At 38.1% G+C, this 24,597-nt stretch overlaps 3 protein-coding genes across 4 annotated transcripts in view; all 3 read right to left on the reverse strand.

Annotated features, from left to right (window-relative positions):
* Nucleotides 1–2,562: 2,562 nt before the first annotated feature.
* LOC122078707 (ferredoxin--nitrite reductase, chloroplastic) lies at nt 2,563–6,839 on the reverse strand. The gene is made up of 4 exons (XM_042644808.1): nt 6,013–6,839; nt 4,660–5,014; nt 4,283–4,571; nt 2,563–3,705 (listed from the first exon to the last, which is right to left on the reverse strand). Exons 1-4 carry the CDS (start codon nt 6,362–6,364, stop codon nt 2,968–2,970), a joined length of 1,734 nt encoding a protein of 577 aa, XP_042500742.1. The 5' UTR covers nt 6,365–6,839; the 3' UTR covers nt 2,563–2,967.
* Nucleotides 6,840–10,408: 3,569 nt separating this feature from the next.
* Nucleotides 10,409–21,609, reverse strand: LOC122079687 (glycoprotein 3-alpha-L-fucosyltransferase A-like). 2 transcript variants are annotated; one of them, XR_006140507.1, is made up of 8 exons: nt 20,875–21,609; nt 19,859–20,025; nt 18,932–19,173; nt 12,998–13,102; nt 12,556–12,712; nt 12,105–12,323; nt 11,068–11,468; nt 10,409–10,540 (listed from the first exon to the last, which is right to left on the reverse strand). XR_006140507.1 is itself a non-coding variant. In XM_042646361.1 (7 exons), exons 1-7 carry the CDS (start codon nt 21,295–21,297, stop codon nt 11,213–11,215), a joined length of 1,569 nt encoding a protein of 522 aa, XP_042502295.1. In that variant the 5' UTR covers nt 21,298–21,609; the 3' UTR covers nt 11,008–11,212. The 2 variants fall into 2 exon arrangements, 1 of the variants encoding a protein (XP_042502295.1); XM_042646361.1 differs by lacking the exon at nt 10,409–10,540 and having other exon boundaries at nt 11,008–11,468.
* Nucleotides 21,610–22,679: 1,070 nt separating this feature from the next.
* The window catches only part of LOC122079688 (clavaminate synthase-like protein At3g21360), a 2,625-nt gene continuing 707 nt past the window's right edge, over nt 22,680–24,597 (reverse strand). The window contains exons 2-3 of the mRNA XM_042646362.1: nt 23,416–23,669; nt 22,680–23,216 (exon numbers count right to left, since the gene is read on the reverse strand). Coding sequence (XP_042502296.1) covers nt 22,880–23,216; nt 23,416–23,669 — 591 coding nt within the window. The 3' untranslated portion in view covers nt 22,680–22,879. The remainder of the gene's footprint in view (nt 23,217–23,415; nt 23,670–24,597) is intronic.

The raw sequence follows: 24,597 nt of genomic DNA on the forward strand, positions 1-24,597 counted from the left end.
AAAAAAAAAAAAAAAAAAAAAAGAAAAAGAAAAAGAAAAAGAGAAGTATATAAAGAGTTTCATTCTCATACGACAGGTTACCACTGTGCAAGTTTATTACAGAGCTAATGTCAAACATCAGGTGCAAGCATGATAGCAAGTTTATAAAAGACCTACTAAATACAAGAGATTTAGAGTATGAAAAGTTTGTCTTTTAGCAAATGCTTTATTTTGGAGGTTAGATCTTCTTCAGGACTGTGATTTATTGCGATAATTTTACACCATTCAAGAGGTAGTGTAGGGATCACCTTTAGATGTGGAGATCTACACCCAATGAATAATGTAAGATTGTTACAAGAGGTCATGATCTAGAAGCAGATCCGACTCTATTTTACCATCAGAAAAAGTGATATAACAATTATGACCATAAAATATCTAAGAAATCGCTGTAGAAGGACCATGCCTTCCAAAAAAAAAGAAAAGTGTAGAATGACCATGTGGTTTACAATTATATTCATCTCGGAATTAACTCACTTGTCTTCTAGCCAACCTCAGTTTGAGGTTAAATGATGGCCAAGTTAACATGAAATCACGTAATGGGGGTTCACATTTTCTCCAAGCATATCTGTATTGTTTTAGGACCTGTTTGGCAACATCCCTGGAACTTTTGTGAGCCCCCAGCAGTAAAGTGTTCCCAAAACATTCCTTGAATGTTGTTGCCAAAGCAAGCCTTTAAATAACTATTTTCACTTTTTTGCCAACTTGAAATTAGATCATTTCATTTCAAATTCTCATTGGGCTATACAATGGGCCAGTTCAGCTCAAGTCTAGCCCATCAATAGTTGTATTTTTTTAGGCCCAAAATAAAGTTTGAGTTGGGTTGGACTGACCTTGGCATGATTGTTTTTAGCGTTGCTGCTTTTTTTCTGCCATGTGGAAAGAATGATTTGCCACCATGACCATTGGATATGAGCAATGGATGGGTGAGATTCATCCAGATAGGGATATCTACTACAGTGGCTCATCACAGTGTGTGGGCTTTTCAATGAATGGAAATGTTTATCTCCCTTGTGAAATCATTGATTGCCCAATGGATGCCAGACAAAATGTTTATTTTTAGCTTCTATTTTGCAAAGTTTCTAATGCATGAATCCCATGAGCAATATTAGGATGGTGAAGCTGCCATGCTGTCTTTGATATGACAAAGTTAAAATAAAAAAATAATTATCTTGATATTATTTATATGATTTATTAAATGAAGACACCCTGAGTAATAGTGTTTTGGAAAATTGTATTACCCATCAAGACATCACATGTCCTAGATATATAAAAAATTATGGTGTCTGAAGTAAAAAGAAACTTTAAAGAGCATGAAGTAAGCTAGACACCATATCCAACTGGTGTCCCAATAAAAGTGTGGAAAAGCTAAAAAGTCTGTGTTGTTTAACAAGATTATGAGCACAAATGCCTAATAAATGGAAGAGAAACATTATACTTCTGATTTATAAATATAAAGATGATACTCATAATTGCAATCATTAGAGGCATAAAACTAATAAGCTTCAAAGGAAAAATTTTATAAGACAATCATATGATCAGCAATGATGTATGTTATGGAATATTGGTCAGTTAAAAAACATCATATACATAAACTCATTGTAATTAAGGTAGATTTTGGTAAAACTAGAAAAGATAAAATAAAGAGTGAACAAATTAGACCTAATTTATGAGTAACCCCATCACATGATAAGTTGTGAAAAAATTATTTGAGATGGCATAGCCATGATATACAGTAGAAGAATTTCAATACTCTAGTTGAAGGAACCTCTAGTGAGTCTAGGATTTAAATCCTCTGCAATTCTTTATCTTGCAATTCTTATGCAATGTTACCTGTAGAATGCAATACCTGATAGAGCTAATGTGGACGACCTAGATTTGAAAGGAAAAAATAACGCTACCCATACCAGTTTAAATCCGGTTAAACCGTTTCAAGACCGACATAAAAATCTATGTAAACAACTAAGGATAAAAGACATGCAGAGCTTTGACTTTTTAAAAATGTCACTTCAAGTAAATTTATTTAGAGGATAAAATTCTATGTCATCAACTCCATTAAATTAATTAGAATAAAACCAAGTCAGAAATTGGTTTAGACTTGAAAGCTAACATATGTTTCAATGATGCGACTTGTCCCCTTTTGATTAGGCAGTGACCAAATTGGCACATGCAGGTGGATGAAGCCAACTAGTAGCTAGGAATTGCTTATGGCATTATTGTTTCAATTGTCTTTTTCTTTTTTAATAATGATATCATATGAGATCTGCCACATAAAATAAAGTGATAAAATAAATTTTATTTAACATTTGATTGGACTGTGGTGTGAGAGAATCTATAAGCTTATCTGAATGATAGAGTTTATTCTTTGAAATATTCTTCTTGTGTTGTGTTTTTTGTAGAGAAACATTAGAGGGTCAATTGAAATGAAAGAAGATATCAATATGGCAAAATTTCAACCTTTCAGGAAGAGTAGAGGCAATCATTCCCCTTCTCGTCCCGTATCTGAGCCGAATGGTACACGACCAGTTAACCATTTTTTTCCATAATCTTTTATTCTTGTGGACTACATAAGAGCCACGTTAAATATCATTGACTTTTCTGCAATCGCTTCTTTGTATCAGATTGCAATTCCACAATGCCATTAGTTTCTTGTGGTAAAAGTTTCTTCTGTTTGTTGACCTCTTCTAAGGCTCAAACAATCAATACCAAAGCTTAGAGCAATACATGATACACAGGTCGAGCTCCAACTTAAAATTAATCAGAGAAAACTAAAAAATTTGAAGGCAAAAGGTTGTGTGCCATTCACACAACCATCAGGAGTGGAAAGAATACCATTGACTCTCATGTCCATCCAACGGCTTATTGCATGGTCGTGCACCATACACAGCTGTGCACAAAACCCTTCCCCTTTAATCAAATAATTACTAATCACTAATCTTCTTCCCTTTCCCTAGGAATAGCTCCAAAGTGATTAATCAAAATGTCCACAACCAAGGATGCCACATCCTTACAGGGGACTCCCTTCTTATAAACATCACACAAATGTGAATCACTCCCAATCCTCCCACCCATGTAAACATCAACTCCTTCACATATCTTCCCTTCCTTATCCCTAGTCAAGCACCCCATGAACCCAATATCAGCCACCTGCACCTGCGCACAGCTATTGGGGCAGCCAGTCCAGTGCATCCTCACCGGCCGAGCCACAGAAACCTGTCTCTGCACCTCCTCCGTCACTTTCAGGGCCCTTGCCTTGGTCTCTATAATGGCTTGACCACAGAACTGGTTCCCAGTACAGGCTACCAATCCTTTCATGAGAATTGCAGGTTCAGGCAATAACCTTTCCCTCAAAAGGGGTTCCTTGAGCAAGGCCTCTAGCTTGGAATTCTCAATATTGGGAATTATGATGTTCTGTTCTACTGTGAGACGGAGTTCACCGGAGCCATACGCATCTGCCAGACGAGCCAGCTCGTCCATGTCGTCGGCCTGAAGTCTACCCACAGGGACATGGAGACCCACGAAGCTAAAGCCCTCTTGTTTCTGTGGGTGGACTCCCAGGTAGTCTCTCCTCTCCCATTGCTTTTGCACCAGTTCTTGCTCTGATGCTCTCTCTAGCTCTTCTCCCGACAGCATCCTCTTCACAACTTCTGATCTGAACGCCTCAATTCCCTACAATTCATAATTGAGATTAGACATTAAGTGGCTCTAATCAAAGTAATAAAACCCTAAAATGATGCAGGAAAGAATGAAAACAAACTACAATAAAGACAAAGATTTGCATGATTTGTAAAGATCTTCATCACAATGAACACAAAAATTGTTGGTGGTTCGTCAAGATTGCTTCCATTTAGGTGAGATGAGATCCTGCATTCACTATCAATGGCCATTTAGGTGAGATGAGATCCTGCATTCACTATCAATGGAGAATAGGATTATAATTACTTGTCCTCACACCTCTATCAGATTGCTTATTGAGAAAATACTCTGGCTACAAATATATGTTGCGAAAATCCATAGAACAAATTTACCCAAATATTCATATAGCCCCTAAAAGATTTTCTCAAAATCCCACATGGATCCACTAGTTCGTCGAGGCTCCGACGATAACAACAATAGCGTGCAAGGCCTTCGTCCTCTTAACGATCCAGAGTCAGCCCACTTATGCAAATGACAAGATAGGAAATACAAGAGGCAAAATACCCCCAACGCTACTAAATATGGATTAGGATCCAGGGAGAGTACTCACGAGTTCATCAATCAACCACATCATTCTTGTCTTCTGGCGGTTCCCTCTGTAACCAAGGTCCCTGTAGGCCTCCAGTATAGCTTTGCAGACAGGGATCACATCCTCAGCTGAGACCCATGCGTCTAGAGGCACTGCCTCCGCACATCGCTTGGGGCTAAAGAATCCACCCACGAGCAGATTAAACCCAAAGCGTCCATCCTTGATGGCCGGCATGTAAGCAAGATCATTAATATGTGGATGCTCGAACAGATCATGAGAACCCACCACACACACGTTCCATTTCCTTGGCCTGCTCACATGAGAGTTTCAGTTTCAGATGAGAATTTAAGTGAAAGAAAGAAAGAAGAGAATTTTGAGGAAATATATAAGAGACTAACAGGTTAGTGAGAGCAGGGTTGCCATGAGAGTTTCCGGTGATGAAATGGGAGAGGAGGTTGGTGTAAGGGCGAGTGTCGACTATCTCATGTGGATCTATGCCTGCAAGTGGGTTCCCAACTGGGTTTCTTACATTGTCCATGCCGCTCTGGAGACTGGTCAAACCCACTTGGGCCAAGCCTTGGAGGATTTCCGGGACATGTGGAAGCTCAACCCCACGGATCTGCCAGTTCTGCCTGGTCGTCACATCTGCGCATCCTTCTTTACCGTATCTTCGAATTACACTTGACAAGTAACGGGTCTGTTCGCTTGTTGTCACTCCATTGGGCAGCTTCAGTCTCATCATGAATCTACCATCTACGAGAAACAAAACCAGTTAAAATAACCAAACCAAACTGGAGTCAACCACAATGGGAAACGATATTCTTACAAAACGCGATAAGTTGACAAGTCAACATTTTTATGAAACTGATCCGAAACTGATAGTTTAGAATCAGATCATAAAGAAATGAGTCGATTCTGATTTCATAGGTTCTCGTCTTGATTCGATTTTGATTTGCATTGAAAAATCGATTATTTTAAATAAAATAAGAACCCATAAAATCAGACCATTAAATTCAATTTTCTGTATTGCTTCAAGCAGACTGGTTCTGTGTTTTTAAGGGGAGTAATTTTTTTTTTATGATGTTGGCATATATAATAAGAGAATCTGTAACATATATTGATATGGTAAGCTTTAGTTATTCTAAATTTACATGTTCCCGCTCTCAAATTAGGTGTAAAAGGAATGGAATTAAAGGGTACACAAGTAAGAGTATGAATCAGATTTTTGTACAGTCTGATCTATGCAGATGGAACCCACCAAATCAGGTCATCGATTTGCTCTCCAAATGTGAATTTTTTCAAAATTGTAATATAAACCGCATGTAAACGGGGAACTGGGTAATAAAAATCGAACTGAAATCGATAAAACCGGTCCAACTGCAAATCGTTGAAATATAGACCGAATTAAAAACCAGACCGATTGACACCCTTAGCTGCTGGGGATGATTCATCAATTTGAGCTCCAGTTTTGAGAATGAAGAACAACGGGCTAACCCAATTCGAAAATGAACCTGGGTCTTGATTACTCTCGAATCTGGACCAAGAATGAGATGTGCATGGCTGATGCGCCTCTCTAGAGCCATAATATCGGAAAAAGGAAACAGAAGATTTTTTCGGAGCGTGGAACATGATTGGGTAAACCAATCTTTCTAAGAGAGAGATTTAATGCGGTGAGTTTCTCTTTTCCCTAGTATACTATATATATACAGAAAGGAGAGGAGTAGGAAAGGCTTGAAGCTAAGGTGACTTACAATGGTGCTTTCTGCGGTGGAAGAGGCCAAGCCACTTGAGACGAACATCAATATCATCTTTAGAAAGCTTGGATTTCTCAATATCCTCGAGTGGGATCTGGGAAAGCTCTTTGATTCCATCTTCCATGAAGAGCTTCATGGGTTCCTTCTCTATCTTCAACTTCTCCTGTGGGTTTATCTTTTCCCTAAACTTCTCTTTCAAGACCCAATACCCATTTTTCTCTTCCACTCTTGGCTCCAGCCTTGACTCATCAGCTGCGGCTGCCGCCGCAAACGGTGTTACCCTTACTCTCCTCCGCCGATGAGTAGAAGGAACTGTAGGTGCCACAAATTGCAGCGACGAAGAAGACATCTCGAAGAACAGATGTGTGTTGCAGGAAATCTAAATCTGAGAGTCTGATGAATGAGTGATGCGTCGAATCCCAACCCTTTGATGGTAGGGAAGAACTGGTAGCAGGGGATTTTATGATATCATCCATAGAGATCGGAGGATGAGAGAGAGAGAGAGAGAGAGAGAGAGAGAGAGAGAGAGAACGTTGGTGGGCTTTCGGCGAATAGGCTTTTGGAGTGTGCGAAGAGGCAAAAAGTCGCCGTACATATATGTTTAACCTCTCAAAGAAGAGAGAGTTGGTTTGGGTAGTCCAAGAGTCACCACCCCGACAGCTCGTCACGCTCTTTTAAATGAAGTGGTAAGCGGGGGGTTGCTGTCCCTCATCATAGATTAATTAACAAGATGTGTTTTCTTGATTATTTATTAGGGAGAGGGTTAGGGTTAAGGAAAGGCACCCATCTTTATCTTCCTCTTCCCTTCCCCTTATCTCCCCAGTTGTTGTCAAAATTTTATAAAAAAAAATTTTAGTCAAAGTCCTATATCAGCACTTTAAGTTTTGAATAACAACAGGAAGAAGCGGCTAGTTCTTTCCATGTTGGATGTGAAAGGATCCAGCTGCTTACCTGCATGTTTCTGTCATGTTATATATTATATAGAATTGGATTGGAAGATAATATATTATAGGTGTAGTTCCATTGGTCTAAAGGCATTATGTGTTATCAGACATCTTCAGTTTGAGTCTCTTCACAACTGATTTGTTACACAGGTTAAGTATGACTTTGTGTAACCAGGGGTTTACCTTTGAATTTGAAGAGATTCAAAGGATTCTTCCTTAGCTAAAAAAAAAAAATTATGTCACATGTTATCTTTTCCTTAAATCTTTTTTCTTGTTAGGATCCATTTAATTTAATTTTTCTATACTCATAATGCAACAAAACTCACTATTGTATCCAAATAAAAGACGTGGAATCCATGTTTTTTTTTTTTCTTTTAATATGGAATCCATGTTTAATCAAAACCTATAAGAAAAAGTTCTCAATATTTAAATTAGAGTGACCACATGAGAATATTAGGTATAAATTTTCAGAAATAGTTTTCTTTAGCCACGATATCTCTTGACCAAGTCCTTTGGATGGCCTTAAGAGGGTATAAAGGAACAATATATAGGGGATATTATCAACCTTGTATTTTGTGAAACATACATTGGCAGCCATTAATTATTGTAATTTTCCTCCACATAGGATGATTTTCCTCTAAAGTTTTTAATAATGTAAAATTTTACTCATATATTTGACTTTAAATCAAAATAGAAAAAAGCTAGGAAAAAGGAATTCGTAGAAATGCAACCCTAAAAGCGATGTAGAAGGTAATGAAAAAACAATAACAAATAATATACACAGGTATACAAGGTTCGACAAGATTGCCTACGTCCTCGATGTATGTAACTAAAAGCGGGACTGCTGTTTTATTTGGGGGCTTGCAGCAGTACTCTCTGAATTAAACTGCAAGGAATATAAGACATCATACACTAACAGAACCTCATCATGCCATTGTAAGGATTCCTTTGCACGCCATTTCACAAAATTACAGGTCCCACATTCTCTCTCTTCCATTAAAAAACTCCAATTTAAAGGTTTGAAATAGGGGTGTAAATTTGGACTCGTAGGACCAAACCATGAGATAGGGTCAGGTTGGGACTAGGTTGAAGCCTTGGATTGAGTCCAACCCGACCTAATCCAACCCTGATTTTAACATTGATTTATATAATGAATTAATGACCAATTGATCCAAGTATATAACCTCACTTAAAAAATCTTCAACACATTTTTCACCACGAAAAAAAAAAAAAAAAGCCCTAGAGACTCTCTCACCTAAAGTTTCTCCCCCATCCCTCATGGTCATGGACTCACGTTTTGTTGTCTCACCCCATGCAAAGCGAAAAGTGAAAATCCTCAACTATCTCATGAAATCTCTCGCCTAGAGTTTGCAGCAAAGACATCTTGAGTGCTTTGAGAACTAGTTTTCATTTCTGTGGGCCTTTTTTTTCAATCTTTAATTCTGGTTTTTAAGTAGCAGTTGTGATCCTATCTCTTGAGTTGCAGCCTTATACTTACTGGTTTGTCAAGTCAATTTCATTAGAGAGTCCATGGAGATATATATATATATATATTTGGATTTAAATGATTGAACTAAATTGAATTCATATGCTGCTGTTGCATGCCAAAAGGGTGGTTCGAATTGAATTCATTTGTTACAAAATCTCATGGATAATCCCAGTGGCTAATATGTGCTGTTTATACCATTTAATCAATCTTCTCTAGACTAGATAACAAGGAAATAGCCACAATAAAGTAAAATAGCTACAATAAAGTAACTTTTCTTTAACATCTTTAATTAGGGTCAATCAGCCTAACCTCATGGTGGGTTTGGGTTGAGGTACGAGGACTCAGGTGGGCGGTTTTAAAAAGCCCGACTCTATTTCACCTCTAGTTTGAAATTCATAAGTCCATTAGTGCAACACTACACATGGGCATCAGAAGAAATCCAATCCCAAAAATATTTTATGAACAAGAAATCAGGCTCTTTTCCCTCCTCTTCCTCTAATCAAGTTTTTGAATTTTGTTAAAGTTTGGATTAAAATCTTGAAAATTTTAAAATATTATGGAATTCATAGAATATCAACGGTAAACATTGTGATGTCCATTTATGACATCACGAACATGTAAACACAAGAAGATCCCTAAGGAATTGATGGGATTGAGTAATGTCACCAAGGTTGTAAACACTAGGGGTGTCAACCGGTCAGGCCGATTCGATTTCGGTCGGGTTTAATCGGGTTTGAAGACTTTCAAAGGCTACACCGTGTCCGCCCATTTAACTAATCGGGCTTAGTTATTGAGGGCATGGTATACTTTATATTCGGTTGGTCGGCCTTGGGCTATAATCAGGTTACCTTAATCGGGCCTTAACCGGACTACGGACATATTTAATGTTAAACGGGCTTTAACCGATTTTTAAACTAGCCCTCTTTAAAATGTATTCTTATGTTCCGGCCCACTCATGCAAGCCAAAAAAAATGAAAATAAATCAATAAATGATACCAAATATAACCATTATTTAAAATGTGAACATGTCTTTACTTTTTACTTTTTATTCTTTAATTTGAGGGGTAAAATAGGTATTCTACAATCATTAAAGGGTCGGGCCAAGTCGGTGCACAATAGGCCAGTCTCGGTCGGTCTCGATCGGACGCCCGACGGTCCAAGTAGCAAAACCGAGACCAACCATTTATAAACAGGCCGGCCTCAAACCTGACACGTTTAACAAACAGTCCGGGCCAAGCCGGTCTATAAACGATCGGTCCCAGTCGGTTTAGTTGGGTCGGGCCACGAATTGACACCCCTAGTAAACACCTCTATGATGCGAAATTGGGTTTCTCTCTCTCTCATCTCCAAAAACACGTGTAAATGTCGTATCTTTTCTCAAGAGAAGTCGTTTTTTTGGTAAGAAAGACATGTTTATCGAATATTGACCATTCGAACATGTTTTGTATATCTTCTAATCGTCACACCTATTAATCACTTAATTAGAATTGACATGACCCTTTTAACAAACTTTTTACAAAATTGATATAACAATTTGACTCATCAGTTTTAATCTATTTAAAATACCAACATATTCATCCTTGTATAACTATTATTTAACAAACTCAACTTTCTCCAATTAAAGGGATCAGGAGTCTCTACTCACATGGGTAATTACTAATTAGTAGTTACCCAAGAACCAGAATCTCCCTTATTTAAAAGAGTGATGAGGAAGACTTAAAAGATTCTTCGACCACAACAATTGTTTTTGAGGATCATCATGGTTTCATGTATAATAAGCAAAGCCAGCTGCCAACAGGGTTAGTAGCCCAGTAGAAGAAAATCATTGTCCCATCATCGCTCAAGTCAGCTTATTACTCAGTGGTCCTATGGAAGCACTACTTGCTGTGTAGATGTTTCAGCTTCAATGCTACGATGACTACCATGAGGTATGAGCACCTTTGGTTTTGTACCAAAAAAATAATTCAAAACCGCCTCAAAATACCATGTCCATCAATAAGCAAAAATGGGAGGAGCCGTGTTCGTATAGAACAAGAATAGTACACGAAAGCTGTCATGATAAATTTAGATCGTCTCCAGCATAAGCTCCGATCTGAAATAATGATGATGCAAATAGGGTAGTATAGAGATTAAAGACTGTTGCTCAACTCCCAACAAAATCAATGAGACTTCGAGAGAACTGGTGCGAAGAAAGCAGAGCATCAACGAAAAACCCTACTTCATCTGAGATTGTCTGGTCAATTCCCCCCCCCCCCCCAAAAGACATTAACATTACCATCTTTTGAAAATGTCTTTTAACTTTCCCACCCCACCAAAACCCCTCTAAACAAACGAGTTGGGATCAGCTGCCCCTGGGACATCCACTCGGCTGATCCAGCAATCCATAAGGGAGTTTGACACCTCTGACTCATAGACTCCCTTTGGCTAGATCAAATGAGGGGATTTTTTTTTTTTGGGGGGGGTGGGAGAGCTGATCTAAACCCAACAAATGAAGACAAAGGATTTGATAAATCCCCCTTAATCTGAGCTTCTGACCGGCGACATAAAAACACTGACAAAGATACTAAATAAGCCACAATAAAAAATTGCCCATCTTCAATGCTACAGTACTAAATATACCTTATAAGCGTCCATATCAGATCACTGCATAACCTGTAAGTTCCCACCGAGGAAGCTGTAAATTCTTTGAAAAAAGACACTGCTGATTCAATAGCTTAGAGCCAGAAAACGAGGGCAGCTCCGGGAGACATCTCTCCCTCTTTTTCTAGACAAAAATGACTTCGAATTTTGCGCATAAGTTTCTTTCAATGTAATTCCTCAGCTCACCATCCCCATTGAACCTGAAAGTGTATAATGCTTGCCTCTGCGTCAAGCCAACTGGATATATTCTGTAGATTTTAAGTTCATCCCCTCCTCTGATGCTCTCCGGTCTTTCCTCTTTCCATACTGGTATGTGATTCACTGAACTGAATTTGGTGAGAACCGCAGACTCCAGGGATGCCAAGGTCAAATTTCTGGATCTGTCCACCAATGATAAGAAATGGGAGCAAATTTCATTCTTTTAAATAGTAAAAAAATAATGCTTATGGGTCTCTAATAAATTCCATCCAAACTCTATAGCTCCAAAACTAAACCAGGCTTTCACTCGTGAGTACGACATTGTCATCAAACAAATGAGCCCTAATACAGTCAGATGTAGACTAGACTAGAAGCATTCCAATTACCAAAGGGCATGAGACAAGTAAAAAGGGCATCAAGGATAGCTTAGCAAACTAAAGCATCAAGTACTAATCCAACAAAAACTAACATTGATTCCAACATGAGTAAATCCCATATCTGAGAGTAACAAATATGCACCAATCACTTCACCACCACTTAATAAATCGAATTTTAAGTGAAAATGAAAGAGTTATTTTACCCATGACAGTATGACATATTACTCTCACATTATACACATACCTAGGACATGGAAAAGCAATCCTACAACCTAACAAAGGTTCGAGCTCTACTCGACAGATGGGCAAATGAAAGAAAAGCCTTGTACAACACCTTGGAGAATGAAACAACTAGCAGAAATATTTGTAAAGTCAAACTGGTATATCTGAGACTAGCATTGATAAATAGAAAACATAACACTGAAGTGGCCATGAGATTACCTCAAGAAAATTGAGTCCATCTCAAACCTTCCTCTTTCTCGTACATAAATGTGATATACAGTTTCTGAGCCTATCATGCACTTGCAGGGACGTTTCTGGTTCTGTTCTTCACTTTCCCGGATCTTTGTTGCAAGGTGAATGCAAAGGCGGCAGGAAGAGTGGACTGCAGCCATATCCACAAGAGCCTTAAAAGAATCAGATGGGCCTTCATACTTCCACCTATCCATTGCACACCTCCATATTACACTCAATTTGCGTTGAGCAAACCAAAACAAAAAGAATTGAAAATTCATGATATGTGAAAGAATGATCAGCCCAATAAATCACACACCACCCCAACCCCAACACCCCCCCCCCCCCAAAAAAAAAAAAAAAAAAACTATCTAAAGTAATTTACTAAAAATAGCCAATGTGAGATTGGTAAGTCTCCTATAATTGAAAAAATTGTTACCTTAGGGATTGATTATATGCATCAGCATTTTGTGCAAGGTACTTCATTGTCTTGGCAACTGAAGGAACATCACTTGGCTCCTTAATATGCAAAACTGAACCAGGAGATGGGGCAAATTCTTGGATATTAGGAGCACCAACAACTACAGGGACAGATCCTACAAAAAAAAAAAAAAAATCAGATTGACAATAGTAGGAATGTAGGAAAACACATTGTTGGGGGGGGGGGGGACCTGTTTGGATAAGATGAAATTCAACTTCAAGCAAAGCTAGACAGAAATTTTGAAGCCCCATCCCGAATTCTGAAACCCACATTGGCCTGGCCAGTAGAACAAGTTGACCTGGCCTTCATATGGGTCAAAGGTTTCAGACTTCAGTGCCAAAACATAAAAAACTCAGATATCCCAATATATAAGAGGGGGGGGGGGATATGGCAGCCATACCAGTAACCAGAGATTGAAAGAATTTCTCTGTGACATAATCCTCCTCATTGGAATTTTCAAAAGCTAAGCTAAACTTGTAACGCTTCAGAGCCTCCACTTTGTCCACTGTAAATCATGAAAATAAATTTAAAATTCTATTCACCAGAACTGAAGCTGCTGGAGCTCAGAGTATACAATCTAATGGATGGCGGTGCATGGCATCAAAATAAAATTCATCACAATAAACCATTCTGTAAGAGCGTACAAGTAATTTAACTTTTCTAAGATATGCTTTACAATACTTGCAAAATAAATTACAATATTCCAGTAAGAAGGTAACATGTTCCTGTATTGTTACAGAATATTTAAATGAACTTCATCATTGCATCAGGTCATGTTCTTCTAAAGTGATAGGAGCTACAATATTTTTTTTCTCCTCCACCTTGTGGAGTTTTTTAATAGAATTTCCTTGAATGAAAAAAAAATGTCATTATGAATTAACCAATCAACAAATTGGGAACACTAGAAAGTTGGTAATTTTTCCTATAATATTAGGAGATATGAACTCAATCAAGTAGGCATCAGTGGTGGTATTTACTCCTGAAGCAGTAAAGCCAGGTTACCACTTAGCAATTTCCCACACTTGAAAGCATTCCAGCTCTACTGAGAGCCCTCCAGCAAGCATAACGGTTTCTACCACTGAAGAGTGAAGACAAGTTCGGAAAGTTAAGAAATTTACAGTTGCCTGATATATTTTCATTTTTGACCCTCAAGTCCCACTGGGTACAAGGTTTTAGCAATCAGGTGATCCAGATAAGGATCAAATGGTCTGGACTGGGATCAGCCAGGGAGCCATCGGATTTCCAATCCTGATCAACCTCAATCATCAGGACTCATGAAATCTTAGTAGAGTTTCATTATCCACCCAAAACAACATATATGTAGAGTTTCTTTAATAATGATAGCCCAGTCTTTATGTTTGATATTAGGGTTTACCCTTGGTCTTTGGATATCTTAGAAAATTAAGGGTGCATATTTCCACTTCCTACAAGCATTAGAAGTATATATTCCCTGAAAATCATTTCCATTGAAATGGCCTAGCACTGCACCCAGAATGACCTAGCAAAGCCTCAAGCTCCTTCCTTGAAAGAACCCATTCCTTTCTCTAACACATAGTAGCCTTTCGAGGGTGCTTGGCATGGACCAGCAAATTTTCAATGTTCAGTTCATCCAAAATAACATCCCATATTTCCAAAACAAAAAGGCAATGCAAGAGCACACATATCACCGATTCTCCTAGAGCAAGGAAAAATAGTTTGGACATTGACCTTTATAATCAAATGGTCTATTGTGAGTTTTCTCTTCGGTGGCTGTGAAAACAAAAAAATGCACCTTGAATGGCAAATCCTTTCACTCAAATGGCCTTAAAGGGAAGTCAGGCTCATCCAAACACATCAGAGAGTCAATGTAGGACTTACAGAAAGGGAACCTGAGCCCTCTAGTCCCCTCTACCTGCAGAAGATTCCTGGTTGTGATATTACTAATAGTGGTTGGCGGATATCATATTGGTTGATTCCCAATCATTTTGATGTCTACAGATCAAGCAGCCCAAGATCAAGTACGCCCATCCAATCTAGCAGATCTAGTATCATGAATTTCAGAAAGATTTTAATACGTGTGTAGCAATGTTTATTCCAACAGCCTAAAATTTCATCATTTCCTTTGATTTCATGGCTTCTGTGGTTTTGACAAAATTTCCATAAATGCTCAGCAAGTACTTCCACTCCCAACGGGACCGAAGTTCACAATAAGAATTAACATAAACTTAGATCTGCTCCTTTAAAACCAAAGCTCAACCCTTCAAGATACCCAATAGATATGCAAAGACCTTGAAGCTTCCTTTCATGCTCAGCAAGTACTTCCACTCCTACGGGGACTGAAGTTTATGTAATAGAATTTATGAAAATCCTCACCATAAGAATTAACAGAAACTTCTATCTGCTCCTTTAAAACCGAAGACCAACTCTCCAAGATACCCAACAGATACGCAAAGACCTTGAAGCTTTTCCTTTCTCTTGTAATCAATGATACTTCAGTCTCTCCTTCATGTGCCTCAGTAGATAGCAGAGGGAACCATCATCCAAAGATTCCTTCCCTTCTCCATTTAATATCCCTTTGACCATTCAATAAAACCTACTTAAGCTAAAAAGGAACCATCAATTGCATGTGAGGAGACCAATAAGGAACATACATCTTTGTATTGTTAGCAATTCATTAATATTTTCACAGAACATGGGTAGGGTAATCAGGTTCTGAATGTATGGAACTCTGCCCATGTTGAGGTGGAAGATGGGGGTTTCCCCCTAGTCTGAAGTGAAATGTGGCAAAGATCATCGAACAGTGTCAGTTGCCAGAAGGCAAAACAGAAGCAAAATACTGTCGCTATACACCACTGCCCATGCCATGTGCACCTTAGCAAGACTTGAGTATGGACTTCATGTTGGAACTCCCTAGGACAGTTAGAGGTCACGACTCCATCTTCGTTGTTGTGAACCATTTCTCTGAGATGGCTCACTTCATACCATGTTCCAAAACATCAGATGCTTCACATGTAGCCAAACTTTTCCTAAGGGAAGTTGTTAGACTGCATGGTTTGCCCTAGACCACGGTGTCTGATAGGGATGTTCAGTTCTACAGTTATTTTTGGAAAACACTCTAGAAAAAATGTTGGGAACAAAGCTACAATTTTCATTCCCAAACAGATGGTCAAACTGAAGTGGTCAACCGCAGTCTTAGGGATTTGTTGAGTTGTCTAGTGGGTGATCATATATCCAGTTGGGATTCAATCTTACCAATGGCACAATTTGCTTACAATAGTTCAATCAATAGGTAAACTGGTAGCAGCATCATGGTTTAAGATCTCGCTCTCGCCCCCCATCTTGCTAATCCAAAAAAGAGAGATCTTGCCAAATCTCACCGAGATCATGTATTTTTTCGTGGTCAGCTCGGTGGTTGGTCTCGACGGTCATATGGTATTTGCAGTCCCTGAATCTAGGTATTTACCCTATTTTAGGACTTCTAAACACAATGGAAACATCAGTTTTTTAAAAATCAAACTTAAAATGGTACTTTGACTTTGTACCCTATGTAAGTAGTCTCCGGCTCTTTGGACCCTAAGCTAGTATGCTCTATTCCACAATCCACAGTCCACAACGAACACATGACACACCATAATCTTAAGAATTTAAAAGACATCATAGATAATTACTTAATTGATTAACAATTAACATTGATGACTGATGAGTCACATTAACATACATTTGAAAATTTAAAATGACATAAGATAGGAATGGAGATCCTCAAGCAAAAACACCAAAATTCTTGCTCCTTTGTGTTTTTTCTTCAAAAAAGTAGAGAGAGAGGCAAGATCTGGCGAGATTTGGCGAGATTTCAAAGAGATCTTGTCGTTTTTACATCTCGCCTGTTATATCGTCGCTAATCTAAAAAAAGAGATCTCACGATCTCGAACCATGAGCAGTGTATTTGAGATAGTCTTAGGCTATCAACCTAGGAAACCCATAGAACTCATTACCCTGCCATTAGAAGCTAGACCTTCCGAACCAGCAGAGTCATCTGCCCATCGTGTCCATGTACTACATGCAGAAATAAGGAAAAAAGATTGCCATAAGTAATTAACATTACAAATCTAGTGCAAATGTTCATTGCAGGTATTAGGAATTTAATGAGAGATACATGATCATGGTGAGAATCTGACTTGAGCAGTTTCCAAAGGGTACATGGAAGAAGTTGCTTGCAATGAGTGTTGGTCCCTACCAGATTCTAAATAAACTTAGTGCCAATGATTATCATTTCGAGTTACCACCAAATATGGGCATCGGCCCCATTTTTTATGTTGAAGACCTTGTGCCTTACAAAAGATCGGCCACCATTCCAAACCCCATTAAGCCTTCCAGTTCACACCCACACCGACCAAATAATTTTTCACATGGATCAGTCCCTAATTCTAGTCCAAACCCAATCGGCATCCATACTTTCTCATCTCCTACCCCTCCTTTACCACCATTGCCAGCTATGCGGAGAAAAAGAGAAGAGGTAGAAGACATCGTGCAGGGGGATATTGAGCGTTCCTTGTCAAGTGGAGAGACATACCTAGTACCGATTGCAAACGGATCACCGAGGACGAGCTTCAACGCCTTGATCCAGATTTGCTAGAGAAATATCAAATTCTATTTTCACTGAACATGAGTTCTTCCCACCCGGGGAGAATTGATTAGGACATCATCCATGGATTTAGGACATATCAGAGGAGACGCTGATGTACACAGCAACATACCACTTCATTGTGGCTAGATGTCCCTTATTAACTTGTGTGGATGCATATTTATGTTTAATTATGTGTAATTTGTTTTATTTTGTTGCATTTTATTTTATCTAGTGTCCAAATTGTTATGTACGAATGTTGAAAGGGAGTTATTTCTCTCCTTTTTGGGGGGGGGGTGTTTTAAGAGGCTGTATTTTGAAAAGGAAAACAATGAATGATATTGGAACTTGTGAGATTTTCTCCCATTCTCTGCAGCATGAGTGATTCCCTGCAAACCTTTGGGTGAGTCCAACTTGGTGTGAAGCTAAACCCCTGTTCTCTTCCCTAACTCTTCTCTCTTAGGCTACCACCCTCTTCCTCTCCTCTATTCCTTCCCTACCAGTCCCGATTTTCCCACTTTAACCTTAAATTATAACCTCAAGCACAATACAGAATCATCAAACAGCAAGGAGGCACTAAGGACACATTCTGGGAGTTTGTTACTGACTTAGTACTTGATCACAGCATTCCAACTCATGGAACAGCAAAGGAAGGTATTTCCTATCACGAATCCTTTATTAAATTTCCAAAAATCCTAGAATGAATTTTCTGCAATTGTATTTTGGAAATTTTCATCATTTATGGCTGTTGGTAAATCTAATTTTCTGCATGCATGTTGTGAGTTTGTGTTAGTAGACCTTCCCAAACCCAAATTCACTTAATCCTTAGACTTGTATTAGATTTTCCAAATCTGTCCTGCACCACTCAGTTAAGGAGGTAAAAAATGAATAAACCACCAATGCAACTTGAACATTCCATCCACTTTGAGTAGTATGTATCATTTTCTTCACTGCAAAAAAGTTGATTAGGAATGTAACTAAGCTAGTGGTCATAATTTCTAACAATGCTAGACAAGCACATGTACTTGGTTTCCAGTTGATAACTTGATATCCATTTTACAAATACATACCTATCACTAAATTAAATATCCCTAGTTAATATTTTAGCAGAAGATAACTTATATGTGTGCACATGTGCTCATTTGTTTCTAGGGATCTTCGCATACATGTTGAGGAAATATGATTACGTCACAGGAAACATCAAAACATCACTTCATATTTGATTTTGAAACTATGATCTTAGTAACATGTGTAGTAGCAAATAATGCATAGAGGTTAATAGATTTTTGGCCTAACATCAGACTTCCCCAAAAAGGGTGGAGGAAATAATCACGGAATAGTCAACTGTGTAGAATGACTTCTTTTAAACAACCACCATGTAGCAATCAGTTCATGACATTCATGTCCCACAAACATGTGACAATCATTTCATCACATTCATGTTCAATTCAATGAAGAAATCATAACAAGAATTTCTCATTCTAATTATATTTGGGTAGAGTAGATGTCTGAAAACCATTAATATGGACACAGTTAGCAAATTCAACATGAAGAAATGCATAACCAAAAGGTATTGAATAAATACTATAAATAAACAACGGAAAAGATAGATGGCACAGTGCAAAACCCAAAAAGTAATAAATTCAAAAGTCAAAAAAGTTACCAGAATGATAATGTACAAAATAATAATAATAATAATAATATAACAACAGAAGTTGTAGTCAAAATATGTACCTTTTCCATCACGGTTCCTATGACAGCCACCATAAGAGTCTATCTTGACATTCAATTTTTCTAAACCCTCAAGAGCCTGTAGACGGAAGTTGTGAGCTCCACAGTTGGAAATGAAGGCAGCTGCAAGAGCTTTCTCGGTCTTCGGTTGCAAAGGTGCCATGATGTCATACTCCGCCCATGAGAAATAACCAACAGGAACATCTGAAGAAAGACTAGTTGTCATCACAACATCATACCCTTTCCTAAGACAAGAAAATTTGTCAAATGTCAGTCTTCTTGAGTTTCTTGTCATTTAATTTGCATCTGTCCAGTTTTTTCATGCAATGCCAGTCCCAAAACTTATAAAAAATGAGGCCTGCATAGGTTGGCTATCGGCACCAAATTTTTGTCAACCCATTTAGACATTGATCCTAAATGTTTTCTCAGGATTATAACCTTCAAGGGATATCTATTGGCTTTTGTTGGATGTCGCTTAGTTTATGTTTATCTTTTTCCTTAAACCAGAGGTGTTTTTTCTCCCTCGAATGAAATTCAATGGGAATACATACACCACTGCTAGGCTACTAAGATTTACAGTTCGCCAGGTTGTCTCCTGCAAGCCCATGGATTCAGAAGCAGTTTGAAGGTTGACCTATTATGGAATCTCCGGATCTATGCTTATTTTCAACTTCCGAAGCATTTCATTGTTTTTGCACGCTTCACCATACTAATTCTTTGCACACTTCGGGTCAACCAAAGTCCCAACTTTAACACATTAGAAACAGTTGAAGCTATGCATCAGAAAACCCAAATAAATAAACCAACATGCAACAGTGAAGATCTTTTCACTCCATAAAAGCAGTTAGAAATGGTCGCAAAAAATGACCTTTAGACAATTGTGAAAAGTCCCAATATGCAGATTATCCATTTCAGACTGTGCTTACCCACCGTCGTGCCCGATCAATGTTATTATCTGGATAATAATGAGACGATTCCATGGACCGAAGAATGCTAGCTACCCCTCTCGCTTGAGGCAATTCAAAGCCAGCATCAGGCTGCTTATTCAATCGACGGTCAAGCCCAAACCTACATTGTACAGCGCAAGTCTTCCACTCCTGGACAGAATTTCATTACATCAGCAGCTAGGTCTTCAGATATATTCACGACAAGATAACTCAAAGGAAACAATTAATTTAGTCTTAAGAGATAAATTAACCAACCTCATATTTGAAACCCAGCAGTTACTTTGGAAGTATCACACTTCACATTGTAATGTATATCATTTCTGTTTTTGCACTGAATATCCTTCATTCTTAATAGTTACTTTAATAAGTAAAAATTTAAGCAACAAATAATCAACCTCTTGGAAGTTTTCATCCCCTTCAGTAAACATTTTTTAAAAGGTTTTCAGGTAGCCAATCCCACAATATGATTTTCAAAGGTTCTCTGTGTTCTAGTTATCGGTTTCTCTCAAAACCTCGAGGCTAAACTTTACAGTTGATTTTCAATAACTGTACAACCTAAAGTTATTTATTCAACTTGCAAGGAGATAGAACTACTAAGACACAAGTGTACCCATTGTCTTAGGCTACTTGGTACGTGTGATGAAAAAAAAAACTGCAGTATATCAATGTTGCTAACTATAGATTTTTTTTTGGGTAAAAGTTGCTAACTATAGATGACTTTCATAGTAGGTTCAAATACAAACTCATATTCAAACTCTTAAAGGTATTCAATTTTATTTTTATTTATTTTGAATGATAATTGACTCCAGTATTTTTTTATTTTTACTTTTTCCTTTTGATAGGTAGGTCCCAAGGAGAGTTGAACTCATGGCCTCTTCTTGCTTCTTGCCAAATGAGCCAACCCCCTTGGGATTTTTAATCTGACCAATAATCAGAAAACCAAAATATTTGCAGTAAAAATTATGGAGGAAGTACATCAAAAAAAGAGGAAGAACCAACCTGGTCTCTACCAGTAACCCAAATGGGTTCAGTCTGAAAGTCCCGAGAATAGTTCACAGCATCTTCTCTCTCCAACCATTCCTCGCAATTCTCAGTCCCGTTTTTGTTATCAGTACCAGATGAATCTTCTACCTTTGTTGGCAGTGGCAAAACTGAGGCAGACCCACGGACAGACGAATACGAGATGGTTGACAACTCAGTGGAATCGGAGGAATAGAAGGAGGTGGTCCAAGTGTGGACCATGGAAGCTTTCTCAGCTATGTCGAGGCGACTCAAGAAGGCAATCTCTGCTATAACGACGATGGTGACAAAGATGGGCATCAGATTCCACCATCTTTTCTTGTTGGGGGTTACAACCCCAACCCCAACTCCGTCATGAACCGTCGCTGTTCTTGTCCCTCGCTGGCCTGGTACGAAACCCATCACAAGTAAAGGAAAACCATTCGATTCTGGACCTTGAAAATTTAAAGCTTCAAACAAAACAATCCCAAGAGAAATGGAGATGAATTGAAGGGTTTCTCGGGTGGGTTTGCAGGTTGGATCATAAAAGAGTATGAATGAGGTTTGGGTTTATCCATCTGAGACTTCATCGATGAGATCATGAGAGTGATTCTTCGTTACCATCCTCGAAAGCGAAGAGGAAAAGTTTGAAAGAGTGTTTAAAAGTCGTTATCGGTGAAGTCCAGTGACCTATAATTAGAGAGTACCAAGTCTGAAGTTTGAACAAAAGACTACCAACAAGGAATAACCTAATAAAATAAGGGGAAAGAATCGCCGCGTAGTCTCAGGGATTACTAACCCGATAGCGTACGTATATACCAGCATGCAAGCATCTTCAATGTGGGGTAATATAGTCTCTTCGCATCCGTTGTATCTTAGCGTTAGTATATATTATCGAGTAGTCTTTTAAAATAAAGAATTATAAATTTTACTTTATTTTACACATGATTTTCTTTGAAGCTTACTTATTTTGTAATTATTGTTTTATTTTAATGGACTTAGGAAATTGTCTCATTTTGAATCCTCTTTTAACTCACATGCAAATGATACCATCTATTACACTCTCATTAATGGGAGGTGCAAATTTTCACTATGAAAAACCTTTTGAGTGTAGAAATTGTTTTTGACATGGAATAAATTGTTTTTCACCAAAAGTACGTGAACATTGAAAATTCTAACATTCTCTCCAATTTGAGTCTTCCCTTGAAGCAAGAATAATACAAATATTATTTTGGGAAAAATAAAATTACTTAGTCATCAAGTCCCTCCATCCAAGACACAAGGGCATGTGAAATTATCGCCCCTTTGTGAAATAGAAAAAAATGGCATTCATATTAATATCCATTTGTACACTCTCATTGGCCCATGCCACCAGATAGTGATGTATCACCCAATAATTTAATTAAGGGAGAGGGTTTTCTATGCAAGTAGATTGGGAATCTCCAAGCAATACTTTAATATTGCATCGATCGGTAGACCTAACCTTTTCATGCTCACAAGTGAATTTTCAACCTGATTGGAAAATTTTCAAGAGATCATATATACTCTTTTAAAACATTCAAGAAATACTAGAGTAAGATTGGGATATTGAGCTCTTTTATTATAAAGTCTAATCATTTAATAGAATCATTAGCCCCCCCCCCAAAAAAAAAAAGCATTTAATAGAATGACTTCTTTTATTGTATGATGGCAATTTACATCATAAAATTTGACTTATTAATCAACAAAAATTGTGGCATCTTGAGTTTTTATGGAGCTTTTCTTTTTTTTTTTTTTTTGGTAAAGTTTTTTATAAAGCTTAACCATTATAGAGGACTACATTGTAAATATTTTTATAATTCTTTTGATAAGAATTATAATTTTTCATCAACCACAAAGTAAAGTTCGGCCACACTGTCTTACATGAACTAGACAAGACCTTCCAGGCTAGAGTATCTGCTACGGAGTTGGATTCTCTAGGGAAAAAAAAAAAAACCTTGAAATATTTTTATAATTCAAGTCTACCTTATTTGCATATAGACACTAATACAGCACGTGGTGGCTTCCCAGGACGCCTAGCATGTTGAGCAGCTAGGTTATCAAGCAACAAGATATCTCCTTTTTGCCATTTGATATCTACACAATTCTCATTCAAGATTTGACTGTAAACGTCCATGGCTTCAGAGGGAATAGCATTTCCATCCCCAAATGTGAAAATGAAGTCATCCTCATAACCTAAGATGCTATTAAACCAAACCTTCCTTTCTCCAATTCTTCGGACCGGATTCATGGGCCCATATGTAAGTTCTGCACTCCCATCCTTATTGAAGTTAATCGAGCCACAAGGCAGCCTTTCTTGAGCCCTATAGGAAAAGCCACGACAAAAAAAATCCAAACTTTAGGATTCTCTAATACCATATTGAAGTGTCCAACCTAAAAGCTTTAGCTACTAACTAAAAAGGTCCAATAGTATATGAAGTCATTCAAAATCCTAGAGTTAGGTAACACCGGATTGTTTCCAACACTAATAAGGTACTAAAAAATAATTACAAGTTCATGTACCTCTTTTTTGCTTCATCTTCGTCTTCCGTTTGCAGGAAAAATTTCCATGTCTTGCTAGTGATGGCACCATTGTCAATTTCTTTGGGAAGACTCCGGCGAACAACATAACCCATTTCCGATAACTTGGTCATGAATTTTGGCACTCTTTCTTTCATCTTTTCTACGATAATGTGGCTAGGCACTATTGATGTCTCGCCGCCTTCTGGGGATGGTTGAGCACAGAAGAAAAAAATCTTGGAAGGGAATTGCTTCATCTTTATTTAAACAAATTTCGGAGAACATATGTTAAATAATTTAACAAAAAATATTTTAGAAGTGAATTGTAGGTATAAACTTGTATCTAATTATTACAGTTAAAACTTATCTATCAGAAATTAGTGCGTGAGAACTAAATGTAAATAGTACATTGCGCTGGGCCTGCTTGAATTATTCGAGCTTTCATGGGCTTGGGCTGGCATAAGTCTACTTAAAACATTAAAACTACAGACTTGTTTGGCCCAATGAGCCCGAGCCGGCCCTAGCCCAATAGGGCTGGGCTAGGGTTGAGATTTCCAGATTAGGGCGGGGTTGGGCCTGGGTTTCAGCATTGGGCTGCACCCGGTCCGGTTAGGCCCTGTATATATGAATATGTAATATAAAAGTACAGATAATAATATCACACAATCAATAAGAAAGATAGGATAGCTTGACCTAACCTAGCCTAACCCTAAAATGACAAAAAATAGGTTTTGCTAGGGCCAATGAGGGTCAATCAGTGTCGGGCTGGGTTAGATTGAGCCTAAGTAAGGCTTAACTTGGACTATGATATCCTAGCCTGATCTAGGGCTGAGCTGACCTGGTTGAGTTAAGAGGACCTAGGATTAGGTTGGAGTTTTAAAAAATATGACCCAATCCGGCCCGTGTAGACTTGGGTATACCCAAACAAACCCTGGGATGGCCTTATTGAGTAGGAATGAACCAAGCCGCCCATTGTCAGTATTACATGTAAGAGAAAGTGTCCCATGAGAGCAGATAAGGTCCTCGTACAGGATTAATCCACACAGATGGAATCCAACCAAGGAAAATACACAATTCGAATAATTATGAATTCTCCTTGACTAAATAACGATTACCGAATACTAAGGTTTGATTTTGCTCTAAAGGGGGAGACTTCTTTCATTTTGCTTGCCCAATAACTAGAAA

The sequence above is a fragment of the Macadamia integrifolia genome, chromosome 5, assembly GCF_013358625.1.
Source record: "Macadamia integrifolia cultivar HAES 741 chromosome 5, SCU_Mint_v3, whole genome shotgun sequence".
In the NCBI taxonomy this organism is placed as follows: domain Eukaryota; kingdom Viridiplantae; phylum Streptophyta; class Magnoliopsida; order Proteales; family Proteaceae; genus Macadamia; species Macadamia integrifolia.